Source organism: Saccostrea echinata, unplaced genomic scaffold (assembly GCF_033153115.1).
Source record: "Saccostrea echinata isolate AGI-Se365-2 ecotype Australia unplaced genomic scaffold, CSIRO_AGI_Sech_v1 ptg000001l, whole genome shotgun sequence".
NCBI lineage: Eukaryota > Metazoa > Mollusca > Bivalvia > Ostreida > Ostreidae > Saccostrea > Saccostrea echinata.
The window spans coordinates 29,081,882-29,109,062 of NW_026889750.1; the positions used below are offsets into that span (position 1 = coordinate 29,081,882).

Below are 27,181 nucleotides of genomic sequence, written 5' to 3' on the forward strand. Positions count from 1 at the left end.
GCAAAGACAGATTCCGAAATAATCTGTCGAAATGTTGGAAATAAATAGTCCGTTTTCAATTATCTAGAAAATAAATAATATGCACCCATACTTGTCCTCAAAACTTTGAGAATGAATAATTTGCCCGGGTGCTACTCCCACCCCACCCCCTTTTTGTTTCCATGTCAATCTCAAACTTTCTTTATTGATGATCTAGAAGAAAAGCTGACTACACATGAAATTCTGTTTATCTACTGATTAAAACTGTTTCTTTGTTGTAGACTTACTGTTTAAGACAGTAAACTGTTAATTGATACATGTGTTAATGGAGGCATATCTGGATTAACGGGATTAGAAACGGTTCAATATACACAGCTTGAGTTTTTTACCTGTGCACGTATGATGACAATACTTGATCTAAATTTTCAAATTTTTTAGAGTAAATAACGAAAGTATAGATCTGAAAGACGTCAGTCTAGATAACGAGACCATGGCAAGAAATGTACAGTGTTTCTTAATAAAAAAAAAAAACTTAGATGAACACGCATAAACAGACTAGTCATTTTTGTTTGAAGATTAAACTGGGCTTTATGTGTTAATTCCAGGTAACATATTTTACCTGCAGATTTCAGTGAATAAAGCGAATGAAATGGGAAAATGCTTTAAATAAAAATTAATTCTGACATATATCCAGATTTGTTTTTTATTACGTGTATTAAACTTAAAATTCCATGCAAAAATGTGGCGATCGAACTTTTTGACAGTATGTTACATTGTATATTGGCGATAACATCTTGGGTTGGTCAGAAGAGTGTAAACCAACACATATTATTTATATATATATATCGCTTTTATTTATTTTTTCTTGTGATTGAGAGGCGTTTACATTTTAACATATCCCCTTTCAAATTGACAATTTAGTTCGTTTTTTTTGTTGTTGCTAAATCTGTAATCATTTCTCCCTAAAACTATTACTTACATGAATGGAAAAAAAATGATTTTAAGGGCTTGATTTCGGAAAATAGCACAGAATCTAATACATTTTTCAATGTGTCTTGGTTTCCGAGAACGTTCATAGAGACAAGAATATGGTAGATAAAAGCTATAGAAATAAACGATAAAGTATTTAATTCACTTTTATTTATTGTAAATTGTACACGAAAATATTACGATGCTGCATTTTATATATATAAAAAAATGTTAGTCAAGCACAAACCGATCATGCATAGCGAATAAGGAATCGCCTCACATTCTGTCGAGTAGTTTTGAGTACTGTAGTTTCCTTATATTAACAGATGCAAGTCCAGATGCATGGTACTTAATAATAATTTTGAATCTCTAGGGTTATTTTCCGTTCTTCTTTAACGGGCGCTGCATCGAAAGAAATAAAAGAAAATGACTTACTGTATTTGGTCATTGCAAGATTCGGAATCCTCTTGGGGCGTGGCTTGCATAATTATTTAAAAAATAATTCATGGACGGTACGGTTCGCTTTGTGCACGGTACGGTACGCTTCGTTTTGTGTACGGTACGATTCGTTTTTTTTTTTTTTTTTTTTTTTTTTTTTTTTTTTTTTTTTGCACGGTACGGTACGCTTCTTGCACAGAACAGTTCGTTTCTGAGGTGTAGTAGCACGTTTTAGGGTCTATATATACATATATATATATATATATATATATATATATATATATATATATATATATATATATATATCTATATATATCTATCTATATATATATATATATATATATATATATATATATATATATATAGACCTCACCATATACAGGTGAAGGGCTTCAAATTTAGACCTTTACTTGGCACTTAGGGCCATTGAGCTGTAAGGGTTCTTGGTTTATAAGGTCTCATCCGAAGGACCCGCAACTTATTTCAAAGCGCCGAGCGCTTGGCGAAGGAACAGTTGCTATCTAATTTTTTTATCGATTTAGGTCAGTCGCGGCCATGATTCGAACACCCGACCTTCTGATCACGGAGCGAGCGCTCTACCGACTGAGCTATCGTTACGGCTCAAAGTGTTTGAAATAGAGAAGAAATGTAATAATAAATGTGCATTAATTTTTAATTACTACTTTGATAATGTAAATACTCTTGCGAGGTTACATATATCATCTTCGTATGTAATTGTCCAGCAAAAATGCTTAATATTTTCACTTCTACTTTCTAGATTATATTTGCAATCGAGAACAGCGAGTCAGTTTTTCTATGACAGCCGGGGTAAATATATTAATAAATTAGATCTAATACAGGTAACCAGTTTTATTAAATCGTTAACTTTTATCGCTTTTAAAAAAATAGAATCTTCTTTCATAAATATTTTAAAACATTGCTTCAAATTCAAAACAAGAATTAAATATATTGATTATATTAAACTTTTCAAGTTTCTGAGGAGAATTAACATTTTAATGTTTCTTCTCGGCAATCAATATATTCAGCAAGGGAATTTAATAACGCGTGCATATATATGGCAAAGGTTATGAGCTACATGCATTTGTTCCTTTACAACGATTGCCCACAGAAATGAGATGCCATGTAATGCTATAAATGTACCTGAGGCTTTGTAACTTTATATACAAACATTAAAATATCACGCGAATAAAGTTTATTTTTAATATCATTAAACAAATGTGGTTGAAATGTATTGTGTATACCCTTAAAACATTAGACTAAGTATGACATGATCTTTCGTTTTTTTTAAATACTTTCTATTTTATTCAATTTCTGTTTCGTTTCTTTTTTTATTTTATTTTATCAAGTCTGTAATAAGTTTGGTAGATGTATGGGTCAATAAATGACTGAAAGCATCGTATTTTTCTTAGGGAAAAGGGAGCAATTATGATTTTTCCATTGAAAATAGTTTTTCCGCACCATATGATGGTCTTTTATAGTTATTTGATGAGTATTTAAAAGTATGAAAAAGGTTTTTATTCCAGCACAATATGATATACTTCTACAGTTATTTGATTAGTATTAAGAGTTATAAAAAAATCATTCATGCATTTTATACAAGTTTTATTTTTATTTATATTGTATTTGATTTTGTAAAGGTACTTTAGCCAAAGTATAATCAGCTGGCTATCGTTGCTACGATCAGCGATATGGCCGCTGAGCCTCTCTTCTTTAATAGAATAGGGTGAGTTATTATTTTATTTCAGGAAAGCGTATCTCAATAATTTCATTTATTTTTCGATAACTCAAATTTATTGAGAGAAAGTATACCAATGTCATACTACGTTATGTGAATACATATATTTGGGTAGGAAAGATAAAGAGTTGGGCTGAGGGACCTTCTATCTTCCCTCTCCTCGTTCTAGATGAGGGTAGATCAATTCATCAGTTTTCCGAAATATATAATAAAATAATGCTGTCTTTTTCTAAAATCTAAGTCCAGAATTTTTGTTTTAAACATATTTTTTTTCAAAGAGCGTTAAGTGTCTCCATGGTAAAAAAAATGTAGATATACACCCTTAACGCACTTTGAAAAAAAATTCAGAGTGCGTTGATTTTGTCCCAGATTTAACGCACTTTGAATTTTTTTCAAAGTGCGCTGATTTTGTCTCAGCTTTACCGCACTTTGAAATTTTGTTCAAAGTGCGTAATTTTTTCAAAGTGCGTTGCCACAGAGATCCTCTGGTCACTCTTGCATATTATTTTATATTGATACTTATGTACAAATTAACTCTGGACCCTCTGCTATCATAGACAACTGTACAACTTCCTAGGATAATGAACGGTAAGTCATGGGTTACCTCTTGGTATAATGTAAATGCATATATTAAGATTATCTCTCGTTACTAGGGGATGATATATAATGCCATTATAAAGATTGTCAATGGTCATCCTCCGATATCATAACAGAAATAAAGGTGACTCTGGACACTCCCTAAATATTGTAATGCTAAGAAAAGGGTTACCTCGGACACTATAGGATGATAAATTAATGCCTGTAGAAAATTACCTCTGTTAATGCCCGATATCATAACACAAATGAAAGTGAACTCTGAACTTCTTTTAAGACAAGGGTTACCTCAGATACTCTAGAATTTCATAAACTACCAATGCTTATATAAAGACAAGGTTACTTATGGTCACTCTAGGATTTAATATATTATAAATTATGTAAGGACTTTTGATCACCTTCCGATATCATTTAGCAAACGTAGATAGTGTTATGCTAGGACAAGAGTTACCTTAAGTTACTGTAGGATTTCATATAATATTTATGCTTTTAAAGAGATTACTTCTGGACCCTCTGATATCATAAGACAACTGAACACCTTTCTAGGATGAATGCTAATTCAAGGTTACCTCTGGTTACTTCTTAAGCCAACAAATTAATATTATTCGTATGCTATGATATGATATATTAATGTTGCTATGGAATGATATAATAATGTTGAATTTCAATACGGAGACCAAGGGTAACCTAGTATATAATATCAAAACAGAGACAAGAGTGACCAAACAGTAACAAGAGGTCACCAATGCGGATACTAGAAGTCAACTAATGTGGTATATCAAAATAAAGACCACATCACCAAAAGTAACCTCTGTTCTCCGTGGAGATGACATGAAACCGTCACCAGAAGTACGGAGAACAGGGGTCGCCGAAAGTGGAATATCCTTAAGGAGACCAGAGGTCACCTAGTGTCTCATATCGTAATAATGTCGTAAATCAATAAGGAGGTCAACAAATATGGTACATCTACATGTAGCTACATGACACCTAACTAGAAGTCCTTTACAAGGGACGAGATGTACCTAATGTGGTATATCAATATGGAGTCCAAAGGTCACATAATGTGAACTATCAATATGAATGTCAGAGGTCAGACTGTAACAGATAAATATGAATTACACTTCAAAAGGCATCTTACGTAGGGACACCAGGGGTTGGTACATGTACCAGTATATTCATATGGATTCATTCGGAGACCAAAGATTGGGTAATGTTGTATATTAATATGGAGGCCAGAGGTCACCCGATGTGAATATCAACAAAGAGACCTGTGGTTAACTAAAGTGTTATATTTAAAGCAATATGAGCTGCATTTTTGAGAATTTTATTTTGCTGTTAAAACGTGTTATAATGATAAATTTGAATGTAACTTAAACCTTTCTGATCAATTAGATAGAAATAAAATATCAAATTGCATCTGAATAAAGGATTCCGTACTATCAAATATATAGTATTATATAAGAAAACAATATTGCACAGGACGACAATAATGCAATTTTGCTTCAATCAAACCTTATAAATAGTTCTTCCATCGCGAATATGAACAACAGAAGTTTATAAACGTTCTTTTTTCTGTCATTAATTAGTTAATATACAATTTTGCAACAAAAATTTCTGACATCAAATTTGCAGCTCATATTGCTTTAAGTACAGAAAACAGATGTCAACCTATGTATATCTCATAAGGAGACCAAAAGTCACAAAATATCCTTTTTTAATAAGGAGACTACATGGAAGAATTCATAATAGTGGTCACCTTATTTGGAATATTAAATAAATACGGAAACCAGAGGTCAAATAATGTGATGGTATATCAATAAGAACAAAGGATGACCTACTTTGGTATACCAATATCGTTACCAGAGGTCACCGGATTAATTATATAAATGCAGAGATAAAAACTTACCCAGAGTTTTGAATTATTAGGGAAGCCAGAGGTCACCTTATGTCATACGTTAAAGTAAGGTTTGCGATCACAGAGAAGTAACTCCTACTAATCACTTAAGCGTTTGAAACCGGCGAGATGCGAAGCATTCAATCGCTTATGAATATTTTGAGTTAGGAAAAAAGGAAATTTCAGTAGAACTAAACGCGCAGGAATCTCAGAAGAATTTAGCGGACATCTTCAAGATGTTAAGCGTGATGCACGATGAATGACCTCATAAAAGAGGACTAGTTTAAGATTAGTTTTTTTTTTTTTTTTTTTTTTTTTTTTTTTTTTTTTTTTACGGACCTGGGCAAGTTGCATGCAAGATGAACATGATGAAATTGGAGCAAAAGATCAGATTTATTGTTTATTATGAACTTCATCTCTTCACTTAAGCATGTGTATGACATCGAGAACGAAAGAAAATATAGACATGGGGGCATCCTGTTAGACTCTTTGCAATCCGATCAAACAGGCTACAGAACACAGGCACTTGTTTCTGTAATAAATTTTTGACCCATAGTATGATTAATAACACAAGATATCCAAACTCCGAATTACACGGAGTACCCCCTCCCTCAAAATCGCACTCATTTACAATATCAGAGGACATGCACTGGCAAACTGTTTATACCTGTGTCTTCTACTATAATTTATCTACACAACCAAATATGACATGCTTGTCTTTATTTTCTGCTCGCCGAGTGAAAAGTCGAATTTAACCATGAAATGGTATGTGCTAATCCCGGGCAATTTTCAGTGAGAAATAACATTAGATCTGACTGACTAAGTTTCAATCAAAAATTCATACTATTTCATAAAAATGGTAAACATGCTTTCCTAATTGTGTTAAAGAGAGCAAAAGATTTTTTTTTAAAGTAATGAAATTTTTAAATGAAATTGGACACTTATTCTGGATTTCGGGAAATTAGTCTCACGGACACCCTGATCTATTCATCACTGTTAATGTCCGTTAGAAGTTAGGCCATTGATAACTATCAGTAATTTATGGAATGCGCGATTATAAACTACAAATATATAAAGATATTTACATTTGCTGTGTTTTTCTACTAAGCCAACTGTGAAACTGATTTAAAACCATTTTTGTTATACTCACGCGTAGAATAATACACGGAGAAACTCGCGCTAAAGTGACGTCACAATGAGGTTACAGAGACGTTCATAAAAATTGACGATATAGGGCCGCGAGAAATTCGAACGTTGCGTGTATTTTGGAGCATATAAACATGTAAAATGTAAATATAAGGAATGTTTTTAATTTAGTGTGAATTATTGGTGTGTAAATCACACAGACTTGTAACGTAGGCATATTTCATGAAGCGCACTTTTTGTAGTTTATAATCGCTGGTACATGTAAATATTAAGTATTTTGTTTATGTTTTTTTTTTACGTTTGAGGTAACCTTTGATGCGGGCTTGTAGAGACAGCTGACGCAGTTTGGAATTATGTTAGTAATACAGGTGAGCTTTTCTGAATTACAATTTGTATTTATTTTTCCCCACCAAGTGGTACATTAGTATTATGTGGATATATTTTAGATTAAATGTTTTTAATGAGGGCCATGGATCATGTTCTTTCAACTATTCAAGTTACTTTCTGTGAATAAAGCTCTATTTTTATTAGTATCTCACAATTTAAAAAAAAGAGATCCAGATGAATATTTATGAATAATCATGGGGTGCGTTTTAGAACATTCACTCGTCACTTATATTATAATAATTGAATTCATATAATTCAATCTGTTGAAATGTATACATCTATTTTTATATTAGTACCATTATAAGTCATAATGATTATGTTGGAAATTCATTTATCTGTATTCCTTCCATTCCTTTCATTATAAGTAAAATGAAAACACAATTTCAAACTATGGATCATTCTTTAGAAAAGAATCAGAAAAAGTACTTCAGTTCTTGCGTAGAAGATCTGTGTCATATATCATAGAAAAGAACATCCTATTCCATGCAAGCTCATGAATGTTCAAGAAAGTTGGATGGATCAAGCAAAAGTATGGTACCAGATATGTCAGTATCATGACCCAGGACTGGAGGAGACTGGTTGACTTGTAGTGTGAGATGATTACAGTACATTGCTTCTCCATCTTTGAATTTGTATGCAGTAAAATATATGTGTAAAATTCAAAGTCCGATGGTGACGCCAAAGTCCGATGGTCTAGCCAAACCCCGATGGTCTGCGCCAAACCCCGATGGTTTGTTGTAGGTACGGACGTCAAAGTCCGATGTTCACGCCAAAATCCGATGGCTCGTTTCTTATGAGACGCGCTGCGCTAAAGTGCGATGGACTGACATGCCAAAGTCCGATGGTGCGGAGAAACAATCAAGGTTATGACGTCACAATAATCCGACATCAATCCTTGACGCCGTTGTCCTGCATTCAAAAGCCATCATTTCTGAATTCGTCCTTTCATACAATTTTATTGATTTTGCTTATTGCTTGCACCTTCCAGAGATATTATGATTAGTCCTCGCACAGAACTCGACTGGTTAGGGTTAGTCCTTGCTTCGCACCAACCCGAGAGATTCAGGGTTTGTCCTCGCACACTAGTCGAGGGTTAGTCTCGCACCCACCCAAGATATCTAGGTTATAGTTGTTATTAGTTTCGCACCTATCCGAAAGATTAAGGTTAGTTTTCGCATAATGATATTTATTCATACTTATTTAATACCTTTGCATGGCGCGGCATTGCATTTTGGCGCAGTAGTACTATGACGTCATAAACGTTTATTGTTTTCCGCACCATCGGACTTTGGCGTGTCAAACCATGGGGGTTTGGCGCAGACAATCAGACTTTGGCGTTACTATCGGACTTTGGAGTCCCACACTTTGGAGTCTTTCAAATGTATGCATCAGATGTATTAATTGAAAGTGGCATTTGTCTGCTTAACAAGTTTCCATGTACGTAGCATTCAAAAAAGTGTTTTTAAAATTTCATGTAAATTGTAGCTAAATAATGAACAGGGAATATATCTGTGTCATTATGACATTGTTTTTTTCTGTTCTTGCCAAATATTCATGACAGTGTAATAACTTTGCAGAATTTTACAATTTCTCTGAAATCGGAAGTATACTTGCACTGTAAATTAATTTTATTATGATATTGTAATTTGGAATCCAATGTTATTGTCTTCTTACGTACAGCTGCATTTCAATTCAGAATCTCAGACTGATCAAAGTTAATTGCCTTCATGGCGCAGTGATTAGATTTGATCTAGAGTCGCGGAGTAAGAAGTTGATCCTTACATCGCAGGTTCGAATCTCACAGTGGGATTTGGAGACCGGTCCTTCGGATGAGACCGTATAAACCGAGGTCCCACGTCACAGTATGTGTTGGGACAAAAAGATCCCCTGTTTTAAATTTGACCACCTGTGAGTAGGGCGAAAGGGGCGAAAATAAAACGGAGGCGAAAAAAATTCCCTTTACACAGTTAGTATATACTAGTGTATATATATATATATATATATATATATATATATATATATATATATATATATATATATATATATATATATATATATTATCTTTCAGTGATAATAACAGTTTTATACTATCCTTATTTGTTCACCTTTATTATGCTTCCAGCTTCAAGTCAATGTTCCATCTCCTCAACACATCTCCAGTGGAGTAGAGATGGACAAGCCTCTGTATGACCGTATAGATATACTTTGTATATCTGTTTTCATTTTCTTTTTAAATAAATAAACCACCACGTTACCCAGCCGAGGAGACAGAATCAATCAATGTTTTGGTGGCCGGCCATACATGTAGTGTAGTATAATGTCAACTCAATAAACAGGGAAAATGAAGATGCGAGTTGGTTCTACGGATTCTATGAAATCCGGAAAGGGTCACTTATTTCTCTATCGAGATTTATATCGATAGTGTGATAATGCGATGACAATGAAGTAATTTTGCAATGACGATGACGCGATTGTTCGATGACAATGAAGCGATATTCATCATCGCTCCATCTTGCAATCGCACCATTGTTTTTGCGTTATCAAGTCATCGCATTTTCGTCATCGTGGTATCGCACAGTCGCCATTGTTTTATCGTCTTTGCACCATTGCATCAACCCTTCAGTCGATACTTGCTGGTGCGATAGTGAACAACGTGTCTCTATCAGGATTTCTTAACTTTCTAATTAGGTTTTATCTTCAAGAGGAAACTTGCTGTCTTCACCATATTTAATACATGTACATACAATTTCATTTTTCAGTAATTCGATATTTAAACCTTTAATTTACTTCATCCGAAGAATTTATTTTTAAAGAAAGCACTTCTAAAACAAAAAGAATAAAATTTCAGAACAAGACTACCCTGTCGATTTCCTTTCTTTTTGAACACTGCCCTGAAAGCTACCCCTTATATTTTATGAAATAAATATGGGGCAGAGTTCTCCAGGAGCTATTAACTGAGGCGGCTCCGACACAGAAAAAAAAAACTTTTCCGCCACAGTAAGGATTCAAATTTTATGCCTGAATACGGTAAAAGTTTTGCGCCACAGTTAGATCTGCGACGATCATAAAATCAGGAAAATAAATTCTTACTAACCATAAACTTTACTCAAATTAATCATACAATTTTCAATGCAGAGCACTAAACGTAGGTCGCGGGTTTGCAGGCCATTTAAAAGTGTCGGAAAACATACCATGAAATTTAGTTATATGAATCCTCTACCTTCGTTTTATATTCTCTGATAATTTTAGGAAATTCGTCTGCATTGTTTTTGTGTAATTAAATCCCAAACATGCCATTGTTGTCGTTCCATTTTCGACGTTATTCTATTGAATTATATAAGAAAAACGTCGTTTTCGGCTCATTTTGAGGCAAGATTTTGTTTCAAAAAATATCAATAACTTTTAAATGGTGCAGACGAAATTGTTTTCCCTTTGGTATTTTAACAAAGAATTGATTTGAAATAAATCAATGTGAAAAAATTAATATGTCTTCGGGTTAGTTTTCGCGTAATTTAAATGTGGATAATTGCTTTTATATCGCAAAATGTAACATTTTTAAGAACGACGTCATAAAATATCGCGACGTCATGCTTGACGTCGTGAATATCTATCCGGTATTCAGTGCAGAAAAATAAGCTAAAATAATTTTTATAAAAAAGAAATTTACGTCTATCTGTTTTCAAATGACCCATGAATCGTATCATAATAATTCAATATCAAGGAAATGATTATTAGACATGTTTCTCTTCAGATTAAGGTTTTATATTATAGTACGTCTTATATTAGAGAAAATTCTCGCAAGGGACGTAAAACAACAATCAATACTTTAGTTTCTTTCTTCCAATTTACTTTCTTTATGTGTTGTTTTTTTACCGTTTCTTTTCTGTTTGTTTTGTTTTGCTTTTTTTCGTAGATTAGACGTATCCTTACATTTGGCTAGGTATTTTTTCTTTTCCAGCGTGCTGGCGGAAAACGGTATCCTTTAATTCAAGTAATTCAATTATATAAAATGTTTTTATTTAGACCATTCAGCAAAGCGCTCAAATCTACGAATTTCTTCCAAATATCGTCCCGGCTAAATGCAACATATTTTCAGTATATATCTAAACAAAATATTTATTTTTACATACCCATTTTCAGAGGGGTAAATGGAACGAGGATTTAAAAATTAATTTTATCTGACGTAATCAACAGCCAGTTTTTTTAGAACATTAATTCTACTTGTTAGACATGAAAAGCAAAGTAGCGAATAAAATCTTTAGGTAACAGCATTGCAAGCTGTTGCTTAGGGGACGATCATTTCGGGGGGGGGGGGGGTCATACAGATTTGGAAATAAATAATCTGTCATCGACTGGGCAAGAAAATAAATAATCTGTCCAAGACTAGTTCTAGCATACCCCCCCCCCCCAATGGGAGTTTTCAACTTTGATGTTTTTCTTTCATTTTTTTATGCTTGTCAGACTTTTTTCAGTGAAGAAGAAATAAATAATCTGTCCTTGGTTGTTGTTTTTTTTTTTTTTGTTTTTTTTTTGGAAATAAATAATCTGTCCTTCACCGAGATGAAAATAAACAATCTGAGTCGGTAAAATTTGCCTCCACCAACCCCCCCCCCCCCCTCCCTCAGAATCAAATTGTTGTCCCCTAACCGGAGGTCAGTGTCGCTAAAAAATTGTCTTATTGTTTCATCGTACCTTAGCAGTATTTGATTTAAACTTGTACATCTATATATTTTTAAAAATATCCTGTTTAAAAATAAAGTTTAATCTGTGGATGTAACAGGTGTATTTGCGATTTTTTTTTTTAATAATGGCTTCTTTCTTAATAAAACAAACTGATAATTCAAATAATCAAAGGAAAAAAGGTCAGTTGAACCTTGTGTCCATATCGTTTCGCGATACCAAGTGAAAACAAATCAATCGCAATATCCCGGGCCCTTCCGACAAGCAGGAAAACAACCACTTGTTTTTCCAAGCTTGGAGGAAAGGCCCGAGAAGATGCGATTGATAACAAATAATTAAACTTTTTTTTAATATTTCAAGTGTCGATCATTTGAATCGTAATAAACCTTCTTCACTAAATTACCAATTCCAACAAAAGTTTTATCTAAGTATTGTATCGACTATACAAATCGTAAAAAGCCTTCATTATTTGTGATAAGTTGTTGCTTAAATAATATAACACTAAACTACCAATTCCAAGAGAAGTTATAGCTAAATAATGATATACTGAAGAATTTAATGAAACAAAAATCATCGCAGAGTCCTTTTTCATTGTGACGTCATAATCAAATGTGCACAAGAAAGTCGCCCAAATCATATAAATTGCGTTCCCAGTTTTAACGACGTCAGCAAACCCGCGACCTACGTTAATTTACTCCTAAATAGGGTCCATTGTCTGAATACAAATATCTCTTAGATCATAGCCTGACATTATGTATGATTGAACAAAAGCAAATCATTTGTTTTCAACAGCAGTTCAAGCTCCAATGTACTGTATCAATGCTCGCTGAATTTTTAACACCGATTTAATAGATGTCTTTGCTTTGGAAGGTCTCTAAAATCATGTTAGCACTGCAAATCACACATCGTATTTTAATCAATTATTTTGTAATGTCAGAGTGAACAGTTTAAACATTAAACGCATCCCCCTGAAAATGTTTAATTGTTCTCAAGTTTCTTGTTTTAAAATTCTAAAACATATCTTTTTTGGATCGTTACAAATTATTTGTAAATATGGTAAACAGTTCGATTGTGTGACAAACCAGTATTTCTTCTGCTCTTCAATGTAAGTATAATATTAGTAACATTTAAATATAACAAGGTTTAACAATTATCCTTGTAGATACTGATAAAATATACCATACGTAGTTATGTATATTTCTTTAAGTTATGATTATGCAGGAAGCGGGTTACCGATCAGGGTTTTTGCATTATGGTATCTCCGTAATTTTATTCTTTGGAAAATTTCTAATTGTTTTAAATATCCATTAGATCATTTATTTATGTGCACAGTCATTGAGTTTGTGTTTTGCATTATGGTATGTTCATAATTTTTTTTCTTGGAAAATTTCTAATTGTTTAAATATCCATTACTTCATTTATTTATTTGCAGTCATTAAATTTGTGTATCAAACTTGCTATACATAAAAAGATGTGCGAATTTAAGCGCTGCGAATACTGCGACAGTTTTTTTTTTTTTTTTTTTTTTTTTTTTTTTGGTTATAATCTTGTGTCTCAAGTTATATTACTGAAGAGTTTTAAATTTAAAAAAAAATCCTTTCACTGAATCTAAAGCCTTACGAAAATCTGCTTTACGTAAAAACTCTTCCATTTGTTGCTGTTTTCACTCCATTCTAAAATATCTAAAATCAATCCAGCATTATAGTACCAATGAATCGACCTTTAATATTTCCCGTTTAATTTTTTTTTATTTTTCATGTTATTTATAACACACTTTAATCTTTCCGCAAACCCAAAGGCTTTAATTTTATAATTTGTGTCAGACTGACTTATAGGTTGATAATTTTCATTTTGAAAATGGCACTATTTATATTATGTACTAGACTTTGTGCATCAGATTTCTTTGAGACTTTAGCTTCAGTGGTGTCTGAACTGTCAATTCCATGAGATTTATCTCAGTTATTCTCTCTCTCTCTCGTTTTCTTTTTTTGGCTTCCTTTTGTTTTCAAAGTCACTGTTATTTAAATAATTATCAATGTCTTTACTTGGAAAATCTATACTCGAATAATGGTTTTTGTTAAATACACATAACTGATATTATATGCTGTCAATTTCATTGTAAGTCTGGTCGCCATTTCGTAATGAATAATAACATATTGATTGTATGATTGATGCTTGTTCTTAAGCCTAAGAAATAAGAGGTATTCTTTTCACCTTCATCACTTCATTTAGCCCTCTATTGAAATTGTGCACCTTTATATTTATATTCATGCAATTTATCCTCGTTCTTTTTATCTGAAACAATTTGTCTAACTCCTTGTTCTTTTTTTTTATGAAACATATAATTTTGTGTAAAGTAACCATTTTCTATCCTTTTAATTTCGTTTTTAATATTTTGTATTCTATTTTTCAATGATTTACTTGTCTCAGTCAGAATTTACAGAGAATAGCAAGTATTCAGATTTTATTAATTTTACTGTAGAGATTATAGTTGTATCTTAGTTATCTTTCTTAACAAATTGTTCAACTAAGGACACTTCTCTTTCCCAGCTTACTTTTACTGGGCACCAGAGCAAACATCATTTTTAACCATCTCCCTTCCTTCACAAAAAACAATCGATCCAATTAATGATTTTTAGCAAGTCCTTTGTCTTCATTAATTTTGTAGAAATTATTATATGCTACTGCAGAGGAATTACCAAGATATACCGTAAACTTTAAGCCGTTTCTTGCTCGAGTAAGACTGAGTTAACCATATTTTGTCACAAGTCATCTACATATTGAGGTCATTTTCACATCGTGACGTCATAAAATGAAGCAAAACATCACTTAACATCTGCTATTTATAGAAAATGTTTATGACTATACATGTGCCAAATTTCATTCTTATGTGAATTGTAGTTTTGTAAATACAGAAATAGTTCGCGAACTTTTTGATCACCCCTCGTACGTTGAGCATCAAATTTTTCTAAATGTAGAATAAACGATCATCTCTCAGGAATTTTTAAATGTTCCGTACCATCTATCGAGATGGATTAGGACCTTTGGATATTAAATACATCTTTTCTGCAAGATTCTTTTTACGTTATATTTGTACATGTAATAATCACTTCAACTTTGTTCAATTGAGTCAAAATCCAAAGGGCAAAACTTGTTTTTTGGTATTTAAAGGACTTCTACGTGGAAAATTGAGTTTGTGAGTGTACATGTATGTCATGATAAGAAGAACTTAATTGCATTATAACACAGTGTGACCTTGCGTTTGCACCAAGACGTGCTGGCAGGTTTCTTTTTTCAAAGTGGGTTTGTAGAAGATATCTGAGTATTCTTTCATACTTCTTTAGAACAAAGTATACAAAAAAAAGAAATATTTTAAATTTCTTTTTTTTTAAATATGTTTTTTTCCCTACGAATTGACAGAAAACCCCAAACAATACAAAAATGTCTTTTCGAGGCAATTCCAAGTTCTTCGTATTTGGATTTCTGTTCCTGTTCATCGCCCTTATACTGGACGTAATAGGTGTGGCTACGCCATATTGGTTCTATGCAGAGAAAAATGGCGTGAAAATATATGGAGGTCTCTGGAAAAGCTGTCTCGATATATCGGGCTCAGAAGAATCCAAATGCAATAAGTATGAGGATGTTCCAGGTACAGATCTATAATTTATTGCTTAGCCAAATTCTAAAGAACATATTTATGTTTAAGGTAAATATTCATATGTATACAATCAAACAAAGAATTAAAAAAAAAAGTTGGGACGTATTTTCAAGATTGCCAGTAAAAAATACGCTATACATTTAAAAATCTTTATTGAATGAAAGAACTTGAAAGAATCATGTTATCTCTGAAATTTTCTTCCTGTAGATTGGCTGAAAGCTGTACGAGGATTTGGCTTCCTTGGGATACTCGTCTCAACTCTTGCTCTCACTTCTGCCTCACTGAAGATTTGTTTGAAGGACAGAGTATCCTTGTTGATCATAGCGATTATCTTGTCTTTTATAAGCGGTATGTATTTTGCAGACAAGACAAGCAAGTCTGATTTTCTTCACATTCTCAAGGGACAAAATGTAATATATAATAAGATTTTTCGATGAGTTATGAATATGAATCTTTGAACAATTTAAACTGGCTGCATTAAATAACATCATTTAACTGCAAGATGAACTATCAAAGAGTCCTTGTTTGTAAAGTGTAACGTTAAATTTATTTATTAATTCATTATTAATTGTGTTATACATAAACTTGCTTTAATATTTAAAAATAAAGTAATATCACTGGTTTACTTAAAAGAAGATTTTAAAGAAAGTACTTTTAAAACTATTCTGTTGCAGCATTGTGCTCTGTTGTGTCCATAGCAGTTTTTGCCAGAAAATACCCTAACTTGGTAATAGAAATGATACGAAATGATTTGAACTTCAACTTCTCATTTATTTTTTGTGCACTTTTCATCGTTCTGTCGGCTTTTGCTGGGATTTGTATGATCATTCAAATAGCGAAAAGGACCTCGTACTCGACCATTGATGGTCGTTGAGAAAAAATTATCAATTCAAGAATGTCACAAATAATAATGTGGTTGCTTGCCAAAATCATATAACTCGGACTTTGAATGTAATTATGATTTTCTTTCAATAACAGTTGTTTAAGAATATTTACATTTCTGTTAAATGAAAGGAATCAGAAATGAATGAATTTATCGTGACCATTTAACCAAAAAAATCAATTACACAGTAGAAAACTGATTAAAAAAACGAAGGCAACTGTTCGATGAATAAGATTTTTTATTACATTTTCAACAGTGAAATACTGTAATTTATTTACTGAATAAAAGTTATATTCTGACACAGTGTGAAAGGATATCAAAATGGTATTCTCACAGTGTTGGAATATCAGAAGTGCATCAAAACTTACGATTTTCCTTCCCTTCACAAAGGAATTTATTTCACTCGTGAGACAAGATTTTTTGATATGTTCACACGTGCTTCGCACTGGTGAAAATATAAAAAAATCCTGTCCCACTCGTGAAATAATTTTCATATTCATCTACAAAAAATTGAATATCCTCTATTTAATGATAAGGACAGCACAATTATTATTTTTCAGAATCTCAGAACAACTCAGAATGATAAGATAGAACATCTTTTAATGAGAAGGATAACAAAATTATTATCTTTCAGAATAATAAAAAAGGAAATGAGACATCGAGAAGAGAATCACGAGCGTATAATGAACTTTAAACACTGAAGGTGTTTTGCTCATTTATTTCATATACAAGATGTTGAAGTTTAAGGAAAAAAAACTAGTCAATAAGAATTTTGTTAACATAGCAATATGATATAAACCAATTCATATTCGAGTCATGATTCTCTTGAATGTGAAATTTAGGTACATGAAATTTGAAATGTGACATACATGTTTAAAAATAGAGAAAACAATTATGATGAATTCATGTATGCCACAGGAGAGTCCATTTTATCTATCTGAAAATAAAGAATTAAGAAGAAAATAATTAATCAAACTTGATTTTTTTGGTAAGAGTTATAATTAGAGCCTGTAAATAATCATTGAAATGAAAAACGGAGTTCAGGCTGATTCTGTGCAGTAAACATATATTTTGAAAGTACAACTATCTCCACGACTTCGTTTTTGCTCCTAAAGGTATATTTAGCCTCAGTGTTTCTCTTCATTCATTAAAATCATAATCGTTGTATGATGAGAGTTTGCTAGTTTTGAATAAGAATTTCTCGATATTTTTTGTCATTGCAACTTTATGTATAAATTATGTATAAATTTCAACCTTAGGCTTTTTCTTTTCTTACCATTTCATATATATGTTGCTAGGCAAGTTCAAATATCTTTTAACTAGTTAATTTTGTACTAATAAACAAAAATAAAATAATCTTTTTTTTTCATTTTTACATACCAGAGTTTTATTGTAACGAAGAATAAATTAAGACATCATTTATTTTCAGGAATAGGAGATATATGTTTATCTAAAGAATGACTTGGTGGAATCTTAGATACCTTGATCTTTCATGTCATATTTTTAATTGTTTTGTCATAAATTCAATGTATAGATGAAGCTCATCATGATAATATCGACAGATTCTCTTATTTAGCAATATACCCTTATCACCTCCAAATGGAGTTTCCGACTCCCAGTTAATTCGATACGCAAGAGCATACGAACAATTTCTAAAACGTGGCAAGCAAGCTATTGACAAATAAGTAATGAAACAAGGATATCAGCAGTCTCGTTTAAAGTCAACATTTAATAATTTGTATGGTCGATACATTTACCTTGTGAGAAAAAGCAGTCTATCATTTTTAAAGTCAAATGCTGACTGACGTTTTTTATACAAAATGCTAAGCCATTATTTTCACACTGAATTCAGTGTGTTTATCACAACACGTGGGGTGTATACTCTGTTGTGCACGTGGTGTACGCTTTCGAAGCGATAGAAAGGGGTCGAGGTACGTTTTGTCTTATTTCTCGTTATGAATATATTTCGCCGGAAAGCATATGGTTACGGTTACAGAAGAAAGTATCATTCAAGGAGTATATGGATACCTATGAGTCCACTGCAGACTTTATAGTTTAATCAAACACCTCAATACAATTCCGAAGATCAAAGCAAGATTGACGCTACATTGTGTTCATGATTAAATATCAGAACAAAGCTTTTCTTTAACATCACTTTTACATTTCTGTTGAATGCCTCTACTTATATAAAGGTATGTATAAATTCTCTGGGTATAAAAAAAAAGTTCGTACTTAAAGATATTGCCGAAAAATAACGTTGTGCTCGGGGTGTATGCACCCTGTTGGACCCGGGGTGTAAACCCCCTATTTTTTTTTTCTTAATATCCTGGTGCAGAATATCATTAAAATATAACGTATACGAGTTATTGCTGTGGTAGTTCTATAATTGTTTTATATTATCCGCAGGTTTTGCAATGAAGCGCGACTCAGGGAAAATTAAATCGATTTAAAGGACGAATTTGATACATGTTCGTCGCTCTTTTTTTATCATTCTAATTTGCTTTGTAGATGGATCTAGAAACTGATCGTTCAGTGAAAGATTATGATGAATGTATCAAATGTGCGGTAGAAAGGGTTGAAAAGGACCTAACTTCAAAACGAACAATTAATTTTCGAAAAGAAACTCAAATACAAAACAAACCAGCTTAAAAAATATCAAAAGACCCAATATTATGACCTATTATCACCTATTTTTCAATTTAAAGGATACTCAACACGATGTTCTCCTAATGAATGTTTAATATGCATCAGTTTAAAAATTAGAATTTATGTCATTCAAAATTTCTGCTTAAAATATTTATTTATGTTTATAAATTACTTTGAATAAAAGCTTTTTAGGTCTTTTTGTAATGTCATATATAAACATTGCACAATGTAAACAGACCTCACGTCTGTTAACAGGGTTGAGTTAATAATTAGATCAAACATAATATTTCAAAATAACATTATAACATAACAAAACTTTAAGCTGTAGATAATTCATATGCAAAGCTGACTGCAATAAATATGAATTTAATGTAATATGATAATTTTAATATATTGAATATGAGTAGATCAAATGAAAAAAGAAATATTTGGCAAGTAAAATTAAATTTAAAAAGTATAAATAATGATAATTACAAAAAGGCAAACAACTTGTTTGAATCTCCGAAACACCTGGTCTATTTAATTTTGTGGTGCTGGGGGGGGGGGGGTATTAGGATAAGTTGCTTTCATTCTTTATATTAACCGGAAAATACTGTGTACTATGCCACCAGGAGCCCATGCCATATTTCGGCAATACATCATTTGTATTGTATTGTAGAATTTTATTGGACTGTTTTCGAGAGTCTATGTTTTCTAGGGGGAGGTAGTCCTGAGAATTGTTTTTTTACTCTACTATATAGATTTATAAGGAGGGTGAAATTTAACAATTGTATCCAAAACAGTGAGAGAAGCGAGTCTTCCCTTAAATTACATTGTACATGCACCACCCTCACCCCACAACCGCAGAAAATGGACGTCCCTTAAAAATATTCATTATTATAATCGACTTTACATGTTTATAGTGATTTGGCAAAATATGAGATCTTTTGAAATGAGTTAAAATAATGAGTCCATCTATTGCTGAAACTGAAGGGTAATATGAACAGCAAAAAATATTGATTATACATCTGATTGAAAAAAATATTTTTCATAATACACTATTCATACAGTGTTTGTATTATGATTAACAGGGCGAAATTGTCAGATTTAAACGATGGAGCTCAAATGATTGTCGATGATCGTTCCTTTTGCAATTTTTAAATGAGTCTTTTTATTTTTTGTAGGCTTGTTGATTTTTATTTCAGTATGTTTTTGGAAAATTACCTCTTGATTCGCCATTAAGGTCTTTTTAGCACTTTCTGTCGCTGATACACTTGCATGCACAAAATTTTCAATGATATTTCGCATTTGTAAGAAAATGAGGGGATAACGTGTTTAACAGTAATATGAAAGTAATGATATAGCGAAGCTTTGTTCTGAAATTTGATCATAAACCCAATGTAGCGTCAATCTTACTCTGGTCTTCGGAATTGTGTTGAGGTTTTTGATAAAACTAGAAAGTGTAAAGTAGATTCATAGGTATCCATATACTCTTAAAATAATGCTTTGTTCCGAAAGCGTATGCTTTTTGGTGAAATATATCCATATAAGGAAAATGGACAAAAAACGTAGCATACACCCCGTGCACAACACAGTATACACCCCGTATTGGGATATACACCGTGGAATTGCCCACGGATTTTTTCCTTTTCCCATTCATGACAATGAGCTACACGGTTGATGTGATAAGGGATGTCTACTCCACCATGGTATTTGACCCCCCCCCCCCCTAATGAGCTGAATATCCGTGTTTGCTCTGTTCCTGATTTGTATTGTTTCAGTGTACTTTTGAGCTTGATTAATGTTCGTTTTCTTCTTATTTCATTGATAATGTCTCTATGGACATGCATTATTTGTGTGGTGTTTTTAATTAAACGTTGTTTGTTCCTGCACAGTACCTGATCAGATGTTTTATTAACAAACATCAACTTTCCTTATTTATATACAAATATTCTACTATCATCTACCCGTATATATGATGTTTATGCCTCCCAACCTAATCTATACACTGTACGCAAGGGTAGGTTCTGAGTGTAATTGATTTTTAAACCGAGAGAGACTACTTAATGATAAATTGTTGTTTATGAATTTCACCAGCCTCTATAATGTCAGCATTTCATTAATTCTACAGTCGTTATAATGACTTGTTAGTACATATACTAGTAATCTATCATTTGGATCATATTTTATACCAAAACTTGGTTTTTATACACCAAATTTAGCAACTGAATATTCCGTCCATAATATTAATACATAGAGGTCACTACGGGTATGACAGATCAACAGGGGATGCTTACTCCTCATGGGCACTTGACTTCACCTCTGGATTATCCAAGGCTCTGTGTTTTGTGCCAAATTTATATTGTTTTTATGCCCTGTTGACAAATTTGTATTGTTTGTTGGCTTTTTAAGAATCGACATCTTTACTTTTTCATTTAAATCATGCCTGCAGGATACAAAATGATGTCAAATTTGTAGGAAAAAATATCTTAGAAACAACAGTAGATAGTTTTCTACATAACAAGCACCCTCATATGGAAAAGCTTCTTCAAATCATTTTCTACAGGGAACAAAACTATAATATTGGATAAAAAATTTTACATAGCATTTTTATTTGGAAAAAATCTTATTCGCAAGAACAACAGAAAAAAAGGTAATCCTAAGATAATGCAATCATCCCTATTTGGAATATTGATTGATTGATTGTATGTTCTTTAACGTCCCATTTGAAAATGTTTCACTCATTTAGAGACGTCGCCATATACCGGTAAAGGGCTTCAAATGTAGACCTATACTCGGCACTCAGGGCTATTGAGAAATGAGGGTTCTTTATCGTGCCAACGCCTACCGTGACACAGGACCTCGGTTTTTAAGGTCTCATCCGAAAGACCCGTGACTTTCAATTCTAGTGCAGGGCGCTTGGCAAAGGAACAGTCACTATGTATGTTTACGTTTAGGTTTGACGCGGCGCGTCAAACGAAAATCGAACCTGGGCCTCCCGATCGCGAACCGAACGCCCTTCCACTAGGCTACCGTGCGCGGTCCTATTTGGAATAGACATATATGTAAGTATTTATTCCCATAGGGACTAAGGCAAGGTTATAAAAGGGAGTCAAATTGATATCTATAAAACTTTCTTTTTCACGATGAGCAGGACAAATGATTATTTTGGCCTAATGTCTTTTTGTTTCAGTTTATTCTGTGTTTACATAGATATTTAATGCTCGCAAACCTTTAAATTTCTTTTATATTGAAAGTATTTTTGAAGTCCCTTAATTTTTTCAAAGATACGTTCAACTTATGAAATGTTGATAAAAGATGGCATTTTTATGGATCAGTTTACATCTGCAAGACTTCTCAGCTGGAGGCTTCGATAATGTACTTTTCCTGCTTCAAGCAAGTAAGGGACTTGAAGCAAGGAGGAGAGTACACTACCAATGCCTCTTGCTGATAAGCATTGCAGATTTATTATAAACCATAAAAATGCGAAAATTTCACGTTACTAATTAGAATTCATATACATGTACTTTAAGATAGTGTAAAATTACATGATCCAGGTTTCAAGTTTAAGTAAGAATTGTTTTAAATTGTTATAAAAAGGTTTATACTTTTGGCCAACTCCATATCGCTGTAAACAAAGCCTCACAGACTGCTCAATGCACAATCTATATCTTCCAAAGTTCATAGATAGAATACTAGTTAATGCGTAAAAGTACATTTGTTGTATAAAGCGACAAGGTTACTGACCTTAGTCAAAGTTCGTTTTTAAGTAGTATGCCTGCATGTCGTCAATATACAATGTCGGTGACCCAGATTGTACTATACACACTTCTTAAGTTATCATACTTTGACCTTTACAGGTATTTAAAAACAGATATAATGAAGCTCGTGAATTTTTTTCTTTAAGAGTTTTTCCTATCGTAGATAATTTAACAATGTTTCAAAGTTAAATACGATAACGTAGTTTTGTAAATCGAAATAATAGTACCTGAAACAAATTTCGATTTCAAATTTTATCCCAGTGTTACTAAATCACATACGTTTGTACCATTCCCGTCCTTATATCAGATATATAATTGATAAAAGTCCTGATATCTTAAACAGCATAAGTTCAAAACACAATTAGTTAGGCACCTAAATTCTTACAAAGCCATGGCCGTAACAGTTCACCTGACCTCTCTAATAATGCCATTAGTGGAACTCGATAAGTATCTGACCTCTTTCTGTTAAGCTTTAACTTAAATATATTGTTTCAGAATAATTTTGCTTAAATAACTGAATAAAATTTAATGCATGGTTTAATGATTTCTTTAATACATTTTGCAATAACTCTAAATATATTGACTACTTTTTACCTAGATAAAACACTTTTACATGTTACTTTACATGAAAAACACGCAATCAAATAGCTGATTTTCTTTTCAACAGTGAAGTATCAATACTTTTTAAAAATTGGTTTGTGAGGACACCTATTAATAATATTCTTTTTTTTTTTTTTTTTTTTTTTTTTTTTTTGAGGTTTAGATAAATTTTAAATTGGGCTATAGTAACTGCCTTATAGGTCGTTGGTACTTTATCAGCAATGATGTAAAGCAAAATTAACAACCTCCTCAACACGTGAATTCCTATGATACTGATACTGCGCAAGTAATTGACCTATGTTTATGAGTATATAATAATGTGTGACATATTTTAAAAATCATTCATGCTCAAAGATCCCGAGGAAAACTTAGCTAACAATAGATAAAAGGAACAAAGAGGTATTTCTTGTCTTATTTTCTTTCTTTTTTTAACTTTTGTTTATGTTATTGTTTACCATAAACAAATTGTTAAATGAAAAAAATTCACGTTCAACACTTTCAGTATTCTATTTTTGTATGATTCCTTTATTTAAAAAAACATGTTATCGCATCGCTGTGTGTAGTTACATCTAAATTCAATCCAATGTTCCTATCAATTATTAAGTTCAATGAGTTCTTGCTTCATATTTTAGTGGTTTAATGCATGACCTTATTAAACGCCGATTCGTAAAAATATCAATTATTTTGAACCCCCTCCGGTAAGTCGTGTTTGTGAATGTGCGTCGACGTCACGATCACGAGGATAAATTAAACTAACTGCGCAAAAACATTGCACCGACGACATTTTCTCCTGGTAAGTTTATGTTTTTCTTTGTTTTTTCTTTGCCGAGTATGAAACCAATAATGCATAACAGACTTTCAGTTTGATGTGAAAAATGATCCGATAACGAATTGCTTCTTTGAAAATAATGAAAACGACCTTCAGGAATTTTATTGGCTTAGTGAGAAACCAACTCGTATTTAATGTCTTGATCATCGATGTTTTATTCATAAGCATTCTATCTTGGGTTTATCAATGCATTTAGAACAGCTTGTAATTTTTATTTTCGGTTGAATAATAAAAGTTACTATTAACATGTGTACTTATTATCAACATAAAATATTATGTTCTTTAAATAAAAGACCAATATTGATTACTGTCACAATCCCGCCGTGTTTCAGCTACTCCATTATTATTTGCTCTGTATTTAAAAAAAAGATGTCAGTAATACGTGTGGAAAAAAAACAGTGGATTTTAAAAACATTTTGATGCTAAAGTTTTATAAAGAATGTAAATTTTGACCTTGTCACGAGAGTAAATCACATGAGACTTGGCTGACTGTTGGTAGTTGAGCTCTTTTTAGATGACCTTGATATTGGTTCTGCTTCCAGTTAATCCAGTGAGAATGTTAAATTTGACCTCATTTTCAGACGTGGTATAATAAAGATCATAAGCGGGATGCTATTGTCCGATTTTAAGTTATAGGTGTAAGGAACATGTTCTTTAGAAAATATTTTTTTATGATATGAAAACATTGATTTATATTTCAAATCAAAAATTGATTCTACTTTTTCCTTTTTACTTTCTTAAAGACCAAAGTTGAAAACTCACGTAATGGCGTGTGGAGGGAATTCGAAGTTCTTTGTGTTTGGCTTCTTATTCATGCTTCTCTCCCTTATACTCGATATCGTGGGTGTGGCTGCACCATATTGGATTTATGGTGAAAAGGGCAGTGGAAAAGTGTACTTAGGTCTATGGAAAATTTGTGTATCTGGTGATATATCGGGCTACAATATATCCGGATGTTCTGAATTTGAGGATGTTCCAGGTACATGTGTAAAATATGATGAGTAATTGAATTTAAAAATATATATATTCTTGTTTAAGAAAAATATTCCTGTATGCATGGCCACAAAAAAATTTTGGGCACATTTTCAAAACAAAAGATCATTTATCATTTCACTTCTACAAAAGCTATGTCAACTTCTTAAATTTGATAATTTGATTGAGAAGTCATTTCTACATACTTTCTTGCTGTAGATTGGTTCAAAGCAGTAAGAGGGTTTGGCCTGCTTGGGATTCTCATCTCGGCCATTGGTCTTATTTCTGCCCTGCTGAAAACCTGTTTGAAGGACAGAGTCTCCGTATTGATCATTGCCATTATTATGTCTTTTATAAGCGGTATGTACTACGCACATAACATCGCTTTGAAATAGGGTAACCCAAACATTTCTCATTTGCTCAAATACTTGCCTAAATAAAGTTATAACACATGTTTTGAATAATTGAAGTCTTAAAAAAAGTAGACAAATGTGCTATGTTCAACTTTTTAAAAAATGTATTATTATTTTATTTAGATATTTATTCATTTTTTGCAGCTGTGTGTACCGTTGTGTCAATAGCAGTTTTTGCAGAAAAACATTATGATCTGGTAAAGGACAGCAGTTTTGTCAACTTCAGCTTTGCATTTGCTTTTTGTGCAGTTTCCATCGTTCTCTCGGCCATTGCTGGGATTTGTATGATCATTGAAATAGCAAAGAGGTCTTCCTACACTACAATCGATGGGCGTTGAGTAAAAAATGTTTACTTGATGTCTGCCATCGTCAAAATAACCTTTTGTGCTTTTGTCATTGTAATTCTCTTAGTCTTTGAATGGAATTGTGTATTTCAATGTGCAGTAAATAGACATAAGAACAATGGCAAACAATCAAAAATGAACAAATCTGTCAAATAACCTCTTTGTAGACCAAAAAAAATCTGTATCAACTGCTTACACAGCCTCAACCTGTTACTTGACACAGATAGTGTATAATTTTCATAGGCATTTAAATCTTAACTCAGGTTTGCTTGCATTTCATTTCAACTCAGGGATACATTACAGATATATATAAGAAACAGGGGAATGATACAGTTTTTTTTTTATATTTCTCTCCTAAAGTATATGTTGCTCACTTTTATAGTATCAAAAATGTTTACAATTTAGTAATATTACTTAAAAAAAACAGTACTTAGAATTTTATAAATGTGGTAATATACGGAAACAATTCGTATCAGAGTCGTAATGTCAAAGTATGTGCATTTGGAATAATAATGACATGCCCTAAAAGTGAAAGAAAGTAAAGTTGAATCTATTGAATTAAACCAGACCATGCTGGTTTTATCATAAAGTTTTAAAATGTTTTTTTTCATAAAACGGATCGCAATATAATTCTGTTAAGAGAAATTCAATACATAATTTGAACGTACAACCACATCCTCATTTTTGCTCCTTGATGTGTAAACATTTATATATTTTTTTTCGCTTAAAATTATGTATATTTTATAATGAGTTATGAATTAAATATAATGATTTTCGTTTTAGAATTTCTTTATATATAATATATTTTCTTTCTTTTCTTGATGAATTTTATATTAGAATAATTTATACAGTGCTATTTCTATATACTTATATATAAACTTAAGAATCCAATACTGTATAGCGGGAATTTTAAGCGGGGTGCTAATTTTGGCTTATTTTAGCGGTTTTAAAGCAGTCCGCTAAAATTTTAATCGCTAAATTTGCACCCAGTGTATAAGTACTAAACAAAAAGAAGTTAACTTTGATCTATATGTTGTTAAACAATGTATCTTTCATCTCGTACTAGTTTTACTCAGACTCTTGTGTTAATCGGGGTCAAACGTAGATTAAACGCACTGAAAACTCATCTAAAAGATGAACTTTCTTTCTTTTTTTCAACCTCATTGAACTGTGTGTCCGCCAAAACTATTGGCATACCTTTGAGGAAGCAAAATGCCAAATTTTGTTTTGCACTCGCAAAAGACACCTGCTAT

General features: G+C 32.2%; 2 protein-coding genes across 2 annotated transcripts; both read left to right on the forward strand.

The window, feature by feature from the left end:
- Positions 1-15,284: 15,284 nt before the first annotated feature.
- LOC133196582 (uncharacterized) lies at positions 15,285-16,375 on the forward strand. The gene is made up of 3 exons (XM_061332451.1): positions 15,285-15,492; positions 15,709-15,849; positions 16,176-16,375. The coding sequence occupies exons 1-3, from the start codon at positions 15,285-15,287 to the stop codon at positions 16,373-16,375; spliced, it is 549 nt and encodes a 182-aa protein (XP_061188435.1).
- An 8,572-nt stretch (positions 16,376-24,947) lies between these two features.
- LOC133175544 (epithelial membrane protein 1-like) lies at positions 24,948-26,713 on the forward strand. The gene is made up of 3 exons (XM_061310694.1): positions 24,948-25,178; positions 25,391-25,531; positions 25,729-26,713. The coding sequence occupies exons 1-3, from the start codon at positions 24,965-24,967 to the stop codon at positions 25,920-25,922; spliced, it is 549 nt and encodes a 182-aa protein (XP_061166678.1). The 5' UTR covers positions 24,948-24,964; the 3' UTR covers positions 25,923-26,713.
- The last annotated feature ends 468 nt before the right edge of the window (positions 26,714-27,181 follow it).